At 36.5% G+C, this 13,527-nt stretch overlaps 1 protein-coding gene across 3 annotated transcripts in view; it reads left to right on the forward strand.

Annotated features, from left to right (window-relative positions):
* ANKRD12 (ankyrin repeat domain 12) overlaps nucleotides 1-13,527 on the forward strand; it is a 154,561-nt gene that overhangs the window by 34,711 nt on the left and 106,323 nt on the right. For all 3 annotated transcript variants that reach the window (XM_037050353.1, XM_037050355.1, XM_037050354.1), the window contains exon 2: nucleotides 9,887-10,025. In XM_037050353.1, the coding sequence (XP_036906248.1) occupies nucleotides 9,939-10,025 (87 nt within the window). In that variant the 5' untranslated portion in view covers nucleotides 9,887-9,938. The remainder of the gene's footprint in view (nucleotides 1-9,886; nucleotides 10,026-13,527) is intronic.

Below are 13,527 nucleotides of genomic sequence, written 5' to 3' on the forward strand. Positions count from 1 at the left end.
GCATTTCTCAAGGTATTAGAAAAAACAATTCTAAAGTTCATATGGAAACACAACAGACCTCAAATAGCCAAAGCAATCTTGAGAAAAAAGGAACAAAACTAGACCAATCACACTTTCAGATTAATTATATTACAAAGCTATGGTAATAATCAGTGTAGTACTGACATAAAAACAGACACAAGAGCCCTGGCTGTTGTGGCTCAGTGGATTGATTGCTAGCCTGTGAACCAAAGTGTTGCTGGTCTGATTCTCAGTCTAGGGCACTGCTTGGGTTGCAGGCCAGAACCCCCAGTAGAGAGGCAAGCACACATTGATGTTTCTCTCCTCTCTTTCTCCCTCCCTTCTCCTGTCTAAAAATAAATAAATAAAATCTCTTTTAAAACACACATACATACACCAAAGGAAAAAAAAAAAGAGACAAAAGGACCAAAGAAACAGCCCAGAAATGAACCCCCCATGCATTCAGAGTCAAGTAAATATATAACCTTTGGCAAGGGCACCAAAAACACAAAGTTGGTAAAGGATAGTCTTTTCAATATGTGGCCTTGGGAAAGCTGCATATGCTCATAGACCATACACAAAAGTTAACTCCAAATGGATTAAAGGCTTAAATGTAAAATGTGAAACCATAAAGGTCTTATATGAAAACATAGGGGAAAAACTTTTTGATATTGGTCTTGACAGTAATTTCATGGATATGACACCAAAAGTACAGGCTACAAAAGCAAAAAGAAATGGGGCTACATCAAATTAAAACTCTTATGCATAGAAAAGGAAATGAAAAGGCAGTGTATGAGAGAATATATTTGCAAGCTATCATCTGATAATGGGTTAGCATCCAAAATACTGGGTTGGCCAAAAAAATCTGTTTTGCTTTTTTTATAAAATAAAAGACATTTTTTATTTTCACCAATTAACTGTATTGATTTGGATATTTTGAGTATGTGAGGTATGTTTTGCAATTGGCTTCTCGTGGGTAGAGGCCAGGAGGGGTGCTAAACATCTTCCAGTGCATAGGACAACCCCAGAGAAGAAGAATTATTTGGCAAAAATATTAATAGTACCCAATAAACTTAACAAACCACTTTTGAACTGTTTGATCAGTTAGGGCACTTTCTCTATACACTAAACAAATATTTTTTTACATTTCAGTAGTATTTTACCTTTCTTGAAATCATGAAGCATAATACACTGAAAATGTATGTTCTTCCATCTTCAGCATTAAAATGGCTGCACAAAAATTTACCAACTTGGATTTTTTTTTAATGCACACTGATAACAGCTGTCACAATACAATCTAACAAAGTTGTTTCAAATGAAGCTAAAGAAAACTAAACACTATTAGAGCCATCCTATGGAAAAAACATGATGGGATTTTTGGCCAACTCAATATATAAGGAAATAATACAACTCAGTAGCAAAAAATAAAAAACCTGATTTTAAAAATGGCAAAAGGGTTTAGCCATGGATATGAATCACTGGAGTAAAAAGTTAACTGGTCCGGGACTTCTGGCCAAATGGAGGGAGCGCTAGACATGCTTCACCTCTTCCCACAACTGTAAGAAGGATCACAAATAACCTCAAAACAAAATACGACCACCACCAGAAAATCAAACTGTGTGGAAGCCCAACAATCAAGGATTTAAAGAAAAAAATATCCATCCAGACGTTAAGGAGGAGTGGAGATGGGGAGCTGGAGCAGGGAAGACTTCATGGTGTGGCAGTTGGCAGAATGGGCAGTCCCACATTCACTTGTGGCGGAAAAAACTGGGAGCGCTGCCTGGGTAGCAATCCATTCCAGCCCCAGGCCAGACCGCACAGCCCAAGGTTCCAGCGCCAGGAAAATAAAGCCCTATAACTTCTGGCCGTAAAAAGAACTAAGCAAAATGGAGATAGTTAACCTATCAGATGCAGAGTTCAAAGCATTGATAATATGGAGGCTTAGAGATGTCACTGAGTGAATGTTGGGGTGGCTGAAGAAATTGCCAGTCTCTCAAAGAGAGTCCATTTAAAGGTGCCACATGGGTGAATGTTCACAAACCCACCCACTCTGGGATTCAGCACCAGGGCATTAGTTAGAAGGGACCAGTCTCATATGGGAAGTAGGGGAAGTGACAGGAAATGGGGTACGTGATGAGCAAGCTTGTTCCCTCTCTGTCTCTCCCCTACATACAATGCAACACAGCATCATAGATTGTTCCACCCTGATGAATATGTAAGGCTCTGCCCCTTATAACATAGCAAGTGCACCAAGACCTGGAGTCAAAGCAGCTCTACCTAATACAAACACAGGGAGGCATCAAATTGAGAAGACAAAGAAATATGGCCCAAGTGTTAGAACAGATCAAAACTTCAGAAAAAGAACTAAGCAAAATGGAGATAGTTAACCTATCAGATGCAGAGTTCAAAGCATTGGTAAAATGGAGGCTTAGAGATGTCACTATGACAAACACTTGTGGGAAGAAATGAAGACTATACTAAGTGAAATAAAGAAAACTCCATTGGGAACCAACAGTGAAAGGAAGGAACCTAGGGTTCAAGTCAGTGGTTTGGAACATAAGGAAGAAATAAACAGTCAACCAGTACAGAATGAAGAAATAAGAATTCAAGAAAACAAGGAGAGAATAACAGGACTCTAGGACATCTCCAAACGTGCCAACATCTGAATTGTGAAGATGCTAGAAGAAGAAGAGGAAGAGCAAGAAATCAAAACTTTACTTGAAAGAATAATGAAAGAAAACTTCCATAATTTGGCAAAAGAAATAGCCATACAAGTCCAGGAAACACAGATAGTCCCAAACAAGTTGGACCCAAAGAGGACCACACCAAGACATTAAAATGCCAATGGTTAAAGATAAAGAGAGAATCTCAAAAGCAGCAAGAGAAAAGAATAGAGTTACCTACAAAGGAGTTTTCCTAAAACTATTGTGGGGGCAACTTCGCCCTCACGTCCCCCTGTCTGCCATGGATGAAAGTAAACACTACCAAGACATGATCTGCTTGGGGAGCAGAGGTGGCCAGTTTCTCAAAGGAAAAAAGCCAGGAGCCCCTTCCTCCAGGGGCTTTTATTTGGTTGTAATACACAGGAATCCAGGCGGCAAGGATCAAACAGTAGATAACATTTCATTGAAATTGAGGGCTTAGTCTGAGTCAGTGTCTGTCAGGAAGGGGGGTTGCAGAAACTTTGGGAGACATATTCATTTCCTGCTCAGACACTTAACAGATGAGTGAAAGCACTCTTATCAAAGCAGGTTTCATAGGATTTTTAGGAATTCTTTCTTATGCCTGATTACCCTGGATACCGCTCTTGCAAGGCAAGGAACTGCACTGCCTCCCCAACACGGTTTTCAGGCTTAAGTGGATTAGAGCCAGGAAGTGCTTCTCGCAGAGGACATGGGGACTCTGGCTATGTCAGAATAGCTGGTGAGGGGGCAGGGGTCCATTGCTCCCTCTTTGTTGCAGCCCACCTGAGTCCTTCCATGATGGCCTCCCAAGTGATCGTGTCTGGCTTAGGTTGCCCCTCGCTGTAAGGAGTCTTACCCATCATGGACATTGACCATGCTTTGGAGGTAGGGGAGTAAGCTGAGGCAGCGTTTGCTACCAGAGACAAGTTTTTGTCTCTCATGGCTTGCATCTAGAGGTCGCTCACTCAGTCTTAGCCATAGGGGTAGTCACAATTCCTGAAACCAGGCAGAGTGGTTCCCAACAGACTATCAGTTGATTTCTCAATAGAAACTTTGCAGGCAAGAAGGGACTGGCAAGAGAAATACTCAAAGAGATGAAAAGCAAGAGCTACAACCAAGATGACTATCCAGCAAAGCTGTCATTTAGAATGGGAGGGCAGAAAGAGTACTTCCCAGATAGGGTAAAGCTAAAGGAATTCATCATCACTAAGCCCTTATTATATGAAATGTTAAAGGGGCTTATCTAAGAAAAAGATAAAAACTATGAACAGTAAAATGACAACACACCCACAACTATCAATGACCAAATATTAAAAAATGAAAACAAAAACAAACTAAGCAAACAGGAACAGAATCATAGAAATAGAGATCATCTCATTGAGGGTTATAGTGGGAAGGGGGAAATGGGAAAGGCGCAGGGATTAAGAAGTACAAATTGGTAGGTACAAAATAGGGAGATTTCTTAAAAGCACAGGGTAAGGAGAAGTCAAAGAACTTACACACACGACCCATGGACATAAACTAAGGGGGGAGGGAATACTGGAGGGAAGGGGTGTATGGGCTGGAATTGGGGAAAGGGGAAAAATTGGGACAACTGAATGGCATAATTAATACAAATACTTGAAAATAAAAAGAGAAAGTGCCTAGGACTCCAGAAGACCTCCATCTCCCTCAATAGCACACCCGTCCTGGTTTTTACAGCCAGCAATTATGGAGACTCCTCTCCTGGCCCTGAAACCCCGGGCTGATGGACGTGTTGTGGAGCTGGGACTCCTGCTCCTCAGGGAGGAATTTCTACAGTCTAGATATCCCTCCTGGCTTTTAACTGCCACATGTGGATGTGGGGCCAGCCTGTTCTGCATCTCCACCCCTCCTATCAGTCTTGATGTGACCTCTTTTTATATCCTTAGTTATAGACCTTTACAAAAAATACAGATTTTAAAAAGAGAGAGGGGAAGGGGGAGAGAGAGAAACTTCAATTTGTCCTTCCACGTTTACACATTCATTGGTTGCTTCTTGTATGTGTGCTCTGACTGGAGATTGAACACACAAGCTTGGCTTATTAGGAGGATGCTCTAACCAACTGAGCTACCTGGCCAGGGCCTTTAGTTGAAATCTTGCAAGTGGTTCTGAATGATGGCTGTTCCGTAGTTTAGTTGTGACTTTGATGTGGTTGTGGGAGGATGGCAGCACTGCGTTTACTTAAGCCCCCATCTTCACCAAAACTTCTACCTCTTTAGTTTAAGTACAACTCCCACTACCCAAAGCATGTTGTTGATTCTCTTTTCCTTTCCAGAAAACTAAGTTTTTGTATTTCTGAAGTATTTTAATTGGGGCAATTTCACAAGCAGTTTAAAAAAGCATTCTGAGATGGCTGGTTAAAAATGATAGAATTCTTCACCTCTAATCCATTTTCACTAAAACCTAAATGTGTAGATATTCATACATTTCTTAAATTCTTATGGAAGTATATAATGACCAAGAAATATGCTTACAAGGATACTGCATTTCTTCCCCTGGTCCTTTCTCTGGCTCTTCAATGAATGACTCCAGGATGTTCCTAAATTAAAAAATCTTGCTTCCATCTTTTTTTCATCCCCACCCAAGGACATACTCATCTTGGAGAGAGGGGATGGGAGGGAGAGAAACATTGATGTGAGAGAGAAATATGTTAATCAGTTGCTTCTTGCATGTGCTCTGAAGCAGGTGGGGTGGGGGCCAGCATACAGCCTAGGCATATTCACTGACTAGGAATTGAATCAGTGACCTTTTGGTCTACCTGGAGATCACATGGAGGTTTATCTGTGGGAGGATAAAGGGGGACAATGGGGGAAATAGTACAGAGATTAAGAAGCATTAATTGGTAGGTACAAAATAGACAGGGGAAGGTTAAGAATACATAGGAAATAGAGAAGCCAAAAAAGTTATATGCAGGACCCATGGACATGAACCAAGAGGGGTAGGTTGCTAGAGGAAAGGGGGCTATTGGGCTAAGGGAGGCAAAGGGGGGGAAACTGGGACAACTGTAATAGCATAATCAGTAAAATATACTTTTAAATGGCAACGTACCTGTTTTCCCAAAGAAGATATATAATAGTCAAGTATATGAAAGGTGATCAACATCACTAATCAGGGAAATTCTAATCAAAACCACAAGGAAATATCACCTCCTGCCAGTTAGTTTGACTAATTATCAAAAAGATAAAGATAAAACTGCCATCTGATCCAGCAATCCCACTTTTAGGTATCTATTGATGGATGAGTAGACAAAGAAAATGTGATATATATAGGGATATTATTCAGCTATAAAAAAAATCCTGCCGTTTGGGACAAAATGTATGAACCTGGAGGACATTATGCTAAATGAAATAAGCCAGATACAGAAAACAAATACTGTAGATCTCACTTATATGTGGAATTTGAAAGCACTGAACTCACAGAAGCAGAGAGTAGAATGGTTCAGGTGCTGGAGATGTGGAAAGTGGGGAGAGAGTAACCAACTTTCAGTTACAGGTGAGTAAGTATACAGAATGGCGACTGTAGTTAATAATACTGTATTGTATACTTGATATTTGCTCTGAGAGTAGATGTTAGGTATTTCCACCACACAGAAAATTATAACTATGAAGTGATAGGTGTGTTAATTAGCTTGATTGTGGTGATCATTTCACAGTATATGCATATCCAAGCAATGCAGTATATACCTTAAATATATACATTTTTTGTCAATTTTAGCTCATTAGAGTTGAGGGTGGAAAAACCGATGAGAGCTGACATCCTTGTTTCATTGTTGACCTCAAAAGAGAAAGAAGGTATTCAGGTTCTCTAACTAATTTGTTGAGAGTTTTTATCATTAGTGAGTGTTAAATTTTATCAAATGCTTTTTCTGTATGTGTTAAGATGATAATTTTTTGGTGCTTGTTTTTAGTCTGTTAATGCAGTGAATTACTTAGATTGATTTTCAAACATTAAGCTGCCCTTGAGTTCCTGGGATCAATCCCAGTTTGTCATGATGTACTTGGTATCCTTTTTATGTACAGTTGAACTTGATTTGGTAATATTTAAAAATCCTTGATTTGAAGTTTTTTGTGTGTATGATCATGAGGTATTTTATTTTGTAGTTCTTTTATAAAAGACTTATTCTGATTTTGACATAAGTGTATTGATGGCCTCATAAAATATTTTTGCCTCTTTACTGTTTCAGGAGGGTTTTTGTAGAATTGCCATTATTTCTTCCTTACATGTTTTGTAGAATTCACCATTGAATTCATCTGGGCCTGGAGTTTTTTGGTTTTAAGTATGAAGTCAATATCTAGTAAATATTGAGCTACCAAAATTGTTTTCTTCAATGAGCTTTGGTAGTATGTACCTTTTAAAGAATTTTATTTAAATTGTTGACTTTATGTGTATAAAATTGTCAATAACATTCTCTTGTACTTTATGTGCTTATAGCATCTGCAATGATGTTTCCTCTTTTATTGTTGATTTTGGTTATGAAGGTCTTTTTTATTTCTAGTAAGTCTGGCTAGGGATATGTAAATTTAAATTTAATTGATCTTTTAAGAACAACTTTTTAGTTTCATTAATTTTTCATTATTTTTTAAATTTAGATATACTATACATACCCTGTTACCTTTTTATAATTGATTCTGGTTTACCTTTTTATTGTGTGAGAGCAAAGTTTTTATGAATTTAATTTTAATTATTTTAAATGTTTTGCATTTATTTATGGCATTCTATATTCTATGTGTCCTTGAAAAGAAATAAGTATTCAACTGCTGTTGGGCAGATTTTTTTATAAATGTCAAGTAGATTCATTCCATTTAAATGAATGGTTTTTTTTCAGTTCTCTTAGATCCTTGTTGATTTCCTATTTTAATTGAAAAAGTAGTTGAAACCTACAGCTGTAATTATGAATTTGTCTATTTCTCCTATCAGTTTTGTCATTTTTTGCTTCCTGTATTTTGAAGCTCTGTTGCTAGTTGCATACTCAGTTGGTAAACTGACCCTTTTATCAGTATGCAATAAGTAATATCCTCTTTGCTGAGATTGGTTTTGTGTTATATTAATAGAGTTACTCCAACTTTCCTTTTATTACTTTTTCAATGGCATCTCTTTATTTATTCTTTTACTTTTGACCACTGATACTCTTATATTTGAAGTGAATTTCTTGTTAATAGCATGTAGTTTCATCATTCTTTCCCTCCTGAAAATCTGTCCTTTGATTGGAATGTTTAAACCATTTGCATTCCATGTAGTTATTGGTGTTTCTGGATTATGCCTACTATTTTCTTACTGTTTTGTCTGTTCCTTTTACTTTTTATTCCTCAATTTTTCTTTGCCTGCCTTCTATTAGGTTATTTGTGCATTTAAAAGTACTTCAATTTACCTGATGTGATGTTTATTATCCCTTTGAATAATTTGTGTAACAGTAGATGTCATGGACCAAGAACCTATCTGTAAAAATGCTTCGTATTTGTTGATTGATGTAATGTTTTTGATATCTAATTTTGATTTTTATTATTAGTGCAAGATTGTCTAAATAAATTCATTGAGAAATAATATAAACTTTTTCTCTAACATACAGTCTGCTAAAATACTATTGCCATGTATAATTTTCTCAATGTTCATGTCATTCCTTTGTTCACCAGTAACTTCGCTTGATCTGCAAAGGAAGTAGTGCTTTATCGTCAGTTTCATCTAGGCTAAGACCTGTTGATACGTAGCTCAATTTTGCTTTTAAGTCATAATTTTTCAGTTTATATGATTAGTAGCTGTAAGATTTACACAGAGCTACTAGCTTTGAGGACAAGGGTATGTTTAAATGATTCTGTGTATACAGTAATAGTTTAAACAAGTTAAATGACCTGAAGGTAAATTCTGTCTCTTGTATATAGTGTCAAAAAGTTCATTTCTTTAAATTTCTTTCCTCCTCTCTAAAAATGAAATATTTGAACTGTGGCAGTTTTTGTGTTGGAATATACTCTAATCTGGCTATATCCAGATCAATTTAATCTAGTTTAGATAATTTACAGATTTAGTTTACTTAAGAATTCAGTTTTATTTCTATTAAAAATCAAACATTTTAAAGCATTTTAAAGCATCAGTAGAACAATTTGAAGAACACAGAAAATTTTACTTAGACCTATCCATCCATTTACAGCAAATTTATAGCATATCAGTCATTCTGCTTGTTGTGGCCCAATTTATAGTCCCACTGGCCAGCAGCCTCAGTCTAGTCCAGTTTTGAGCAGTAGAACTCTCTGCATAATAGAAACATTGTATGTGTGCACTCCATAGTATGTAGCTACTTAATTTAATTTTAATTGCTTTAACTTTCAACAACCACCTGTGGCTAATAGGTCATCATACAGCAACACACGTCTAAGCTCATGGCTTTCCCTTTTATATGTAAAATCCCTTGGATTTTTTTTTCTGGCTTTCTCAAGCTTATACATAAGCATGGGCTCAAAGAAGATCCTTGTCCTGTTAAATCAGCTTGCAGAGTAGGAGGCAGAGGCCTGAAAAAAATGGAAATATAATGATAAATGAAGTAATAATGACAGTATAATACAGAATAATAATGATTAAGTCAGTGAATAGATTGATAAAGTGAATAAATAACTGATGATGTCTGGGAGTTTGGTGAAGGAAAATCACTGAGGATTTTAGGTAAAAAGGTTTTAATTAATTTAACTTAAGTGAATTGAAAATAGAATTAGATGTTATAAAATTAACCTATGAAACCTATCATATTCTTCGTAGGACCTTCAGAAATAACTGCTAGACTAATACAGAACTACCAGAGAATCTATTAGAAGTTTCTATCTCTGTAGCCATGCTAGAATGACAAAAACCTTTGCCACTGCTTTCACTCAGCTGCTTCTAGCCACCCAGAAAACTAGAGATTGAGTATTAGGCTAGAGAAGGTGGGAAGAAATATAAAAGTAGGGTAGTTCTCTCTTTTTTTTTCTCTTTAATGACAAGCTGAATGGACTTGAACAAGAGAACTCTAATTATAAGCTCAAATTCTTCAATGAAAACTTATTTTAGGCTAAGACAGCCTCTCTGAGAAAATAATCTTAATGAGGACATAGAGAAAACCAAATCAAACTCTTGCAAATGACACTAAATTGCATAAACCTTAAGTAGGTTTTATTGCAGAGGTATACAAGTAACCCTTATATATCCATTCTTTACAGATCCAGGATGAGAAGACTGATAAAAAGAAGAAGCTAGCTGAAGAGCTATAAGATGCCCAAATCTGGGTTCACAAAACCAGTTCAGAGTGAAAATTCTGACAGTGACAGCAATATGGTAGAAAAGCCATATGGAAGAAAGGTATATGATTACATTTAAGATTTGTTGTCTTCCTGGAACTGGGGAAAAGAGTTGTGCAACTATCATCACAATCCAGTTTTGACCATTACCGTCATTGCTAAAAGATTTTCATGCCCATTTACAGTGAGTTCATTCCCACGTTCAACTCACAGACAACCCTAAATCTGCTTTCAAAATCAGGAATTGTAAGTTTTCAACTTTCTTTTCAAAAATTGTTTTTGCTATTCAGGATCCTTTGCATTTTCATAGAAATTTTAGGATTAGCATATTAGTTTTCTGTGCATAAAAAAAAAGCCTGCTGATATTTTAATAGGGGTATTAGGGAATCTTTACATTGATTCTGTAGATCACTTGAATAATATTACCATCTTAACAGTGTCTTCCAATCTATCCCCATGGAATATCTCTCCATTTATTTAGATCTTGCACTTCAGTTGTTAAATTATTCATATTTTTATTCTCTTGGATATTTCATTTTTGATTTTTCATGGCTACTATATAGATATACAGTTGGTTTTTATAGAATGATGTTACATCCAATGACTTTACTGAAATCATTTATTGGTTATAAAATGTCATTGATTGCTTTTAAAAAAATTTTAAATACATTTTACTGATTATGCTATCACAGTTGTCCCATTCTCCCCCTTTATTCCCTTCCCCCTTGCACACCCCCTCCCCCTTTAGTTCCTGTCCATGGGTCGTACATATAAGTTCTTTGTCTTCTCCATTTCTTATATTATTCTTAACCTCCCCTGTCTATTTTCTGCATACCATTTATGCTACTTATTCTCTGTACCTTTTCCTCCTCTCTCCTCCTCCCACTCCCCCCAGTAACCCTCCATGTGATTCCTATTTCTGTGAACCTGTTCCTATTCTAGTTGTTTCCTTAGTTTGTTTTTGTTTTTAAGTTAGGTTGTTAATAACTGTCAGTTTGTTGTCATTTTACTATTTGTGTTTTATCTTTTTCTTCAATAAGTCCTTTTACATTTCATATAAAGGCTTGGTGATGATGAATTCCTTTAACTTGACCTTATCTGCTTCCCAGATAAGGTCAAGTTAAAGGAATTCTAAACGATACTTTTGCTGGATAGAGTAGTCTTGGATGTAGGTCCTTGCCTTTCATGACTTGGAATACTTCTTTCCAGCCCTTCCTTGCCTGTAAGGTCTGAGAAATCCGCTGACAGTCTTATGGGCATTCCTTTGTAGGTAACTATCTCCTTTCTTCTTGCTGCTTTTAAGATTCTCTCCTTATCTTTAATCTTGGGTAATGTAATTATGATGTGCCTTGATGTGTTCCTCCTTGGGGTCAACTTCTTTGTTACTCTCTGAGCTTTCTGGACTTCCGAGAAGTCTATTTCCTTTTGCCAGATTAGGGAAGTTCTCCTTCATTATGTTTTCAGGTAAGTTCTCAATTTCTTGCTCCTCTTTTTCTTCTGGCAACTGTATGATTCAGATGTTGGAACGTTTAAAGATAGCCTACACAGAATCCAGTTGGGCCCTTCTGGTGCTGCTTCCCGGGTGGGTGGGTTTGTGTACATTCTGGGACCCTGGGGGTCTCTCCAACAAACTCTCCTGTGAGGCTGGGAGTATCTCCCACTGCCGCCTCAATTCCCACAGGTGATTTTAGTCAGAGGCTTTGAGGCTTTATTTCCCCACATGGTAACTCAGGGTTGTGCAGTCTATCTCGCTCCCCAGTTGTTCCCGTTGCTAATGAGAAGTTGACTGTTAATTACAGGCGGAGGCCTAGCTGGGTCCGCCAGCTGCTTCCTTGCTTGCCACAGTCCTCCAGCTACTGCCTTCCAACAAGTCCTCTCTTCTCGGCTACCCCTCTCCACCCCTCCTACTGGTCCAGATTAATGTTTCTTCTTTTAACTCCTTGGTTGTCGGACTTCCATACAGTTCTATTCTGTCAGTTCTGGTTATTTTTTGTTTTTAAATTTGTTGGTGTCCTCCTTTTGGTTGTGCAAGGAGGCACAGTGTGTCTACCTACGCCTCCATCTTGGCCAGAAGTCAAAAAATATCCTTTGTTGATTCCTTAGGATCGTCTACATATGAGAGAGTATCATCTTCAGATAAGATAATTTTACTTCTTTTCAAGTGTGGATACTTTTATTTCTTTTTCTTCTGATTGCACTGGCAGTCTCTGCTTTTTGACTGTAGTGTTTTTTTACATTTAATGTAATTATTCATAAGGTTGGACTTACATCTGCTTTTGTTCTTTGTTTTTGTTTCACATCTTTTTGTTTCTCAATTATGTTGCCTTTTAAAAAATATTTTTCAGTGTAATATTTAAATTTCTGTGATGTTTTTTCAAAGAATGCTTCTTGAATTATGATCTTAAAATGTGGATCTAGGTGTTATAATATGCATCCTTTTACTATTAATATTGATGTAATTCCAGTAAAAATAGCAACTTTGCTCCAATATAGCTCCATTTCCTTCCCTATGTAATATAGATCAACTCTACATTTGTTAATTAATGTAACAATAGAGTGTTATAAGTACTGTTTTATACAGTCTTTTATAGAAATAAGAGAAGAAAAGAAAAATATTTTTGTGAATTTCTTTGTTTTTACCTACAAACCACTTTTGGTACTCTTAATTTCTTCTTCTGGATTCAAATTGTCTGGTGTCATTTACTTAGAGTCATGAGAATTTTCCTTAGTATTTACTCTAAGACAGATCTTCATCCATGATTTCTCTGTCTTTATTGATCTAGGAATATCTTGATTTTGCCATTTTTAAAAAACTAACTTTATTGAACCCTAATTCACATAGCTTACAAGTTACTCAAAATGTAGAATCCATTAGTTTTTAGTTTATTTATAGAGTTGTTCAGTCATCACTACTATCAGTTTCAGAATATTTTCACCTGAAAAGTACTGTGTACCCATTAGCAGTCACTCTTGTAAAATTTGTGTGTACAAATTTTATAGCCCTGGGCAGCCACCAGTCTACTTTTTCTATACAGAGACTTGCCTCTTCTGGATATTTCATATAAATGAAATTATGCAATAGGTGGTCTTTTGCGACTATTTGCCTTTATTTTCAAAGGATAGTTTTGTTAGATACTAGAATTCTTAGTTGACATTTTTCTTTTATTAGACTGAATATGTTATTCCACTTCTTTTTTGCTTTTAATTGTTGCTAATGAGAAGTTGACTGTTAATTACATTGTGCCCGAGTCCTAAAAAAATTTATTTTTATTGCTGCTCTCTTTTGTCTTTAAACAGTTAACTGCAATGTGTTTAGGATCCCTTATTTTATGTGAGGTTTATTGAGCTTCGTGGATTTATCCCTTAATGATTTTTTTAATGTGATTTGGGATGCTTAATTTATCTTTTTTTTTTTTTTTGGCCACCTCACATCTGCTGTTGGACATATCTAATACATTTTCAGTTGCTGTTTTTAAATCCAGTATTTTCATTTGGCTCTTTTTCTAATTTTTTTAAAGTGATATTCTCTATTTGATGTCTTTGTCATATTTAATTCATTAAAA

The sequence above is a fragment of the Sturnira hondurensis genome, unplaced genomic scaffold (genome assembly GCF_014824575.4).
Source record: "Sturnira hondurensis isolate 20B ecotype Veracruz unplaced genomic scaffold, ASM1482457v3 Scaffold0006713, whole genome shotgun sequence".
Lineage (NCBI taxonomy): Eukaryota > Metazoa > Chordata > Mammalia > Chiroptera > Phyllostomidae > Sturnira > Sturnira hondurensis.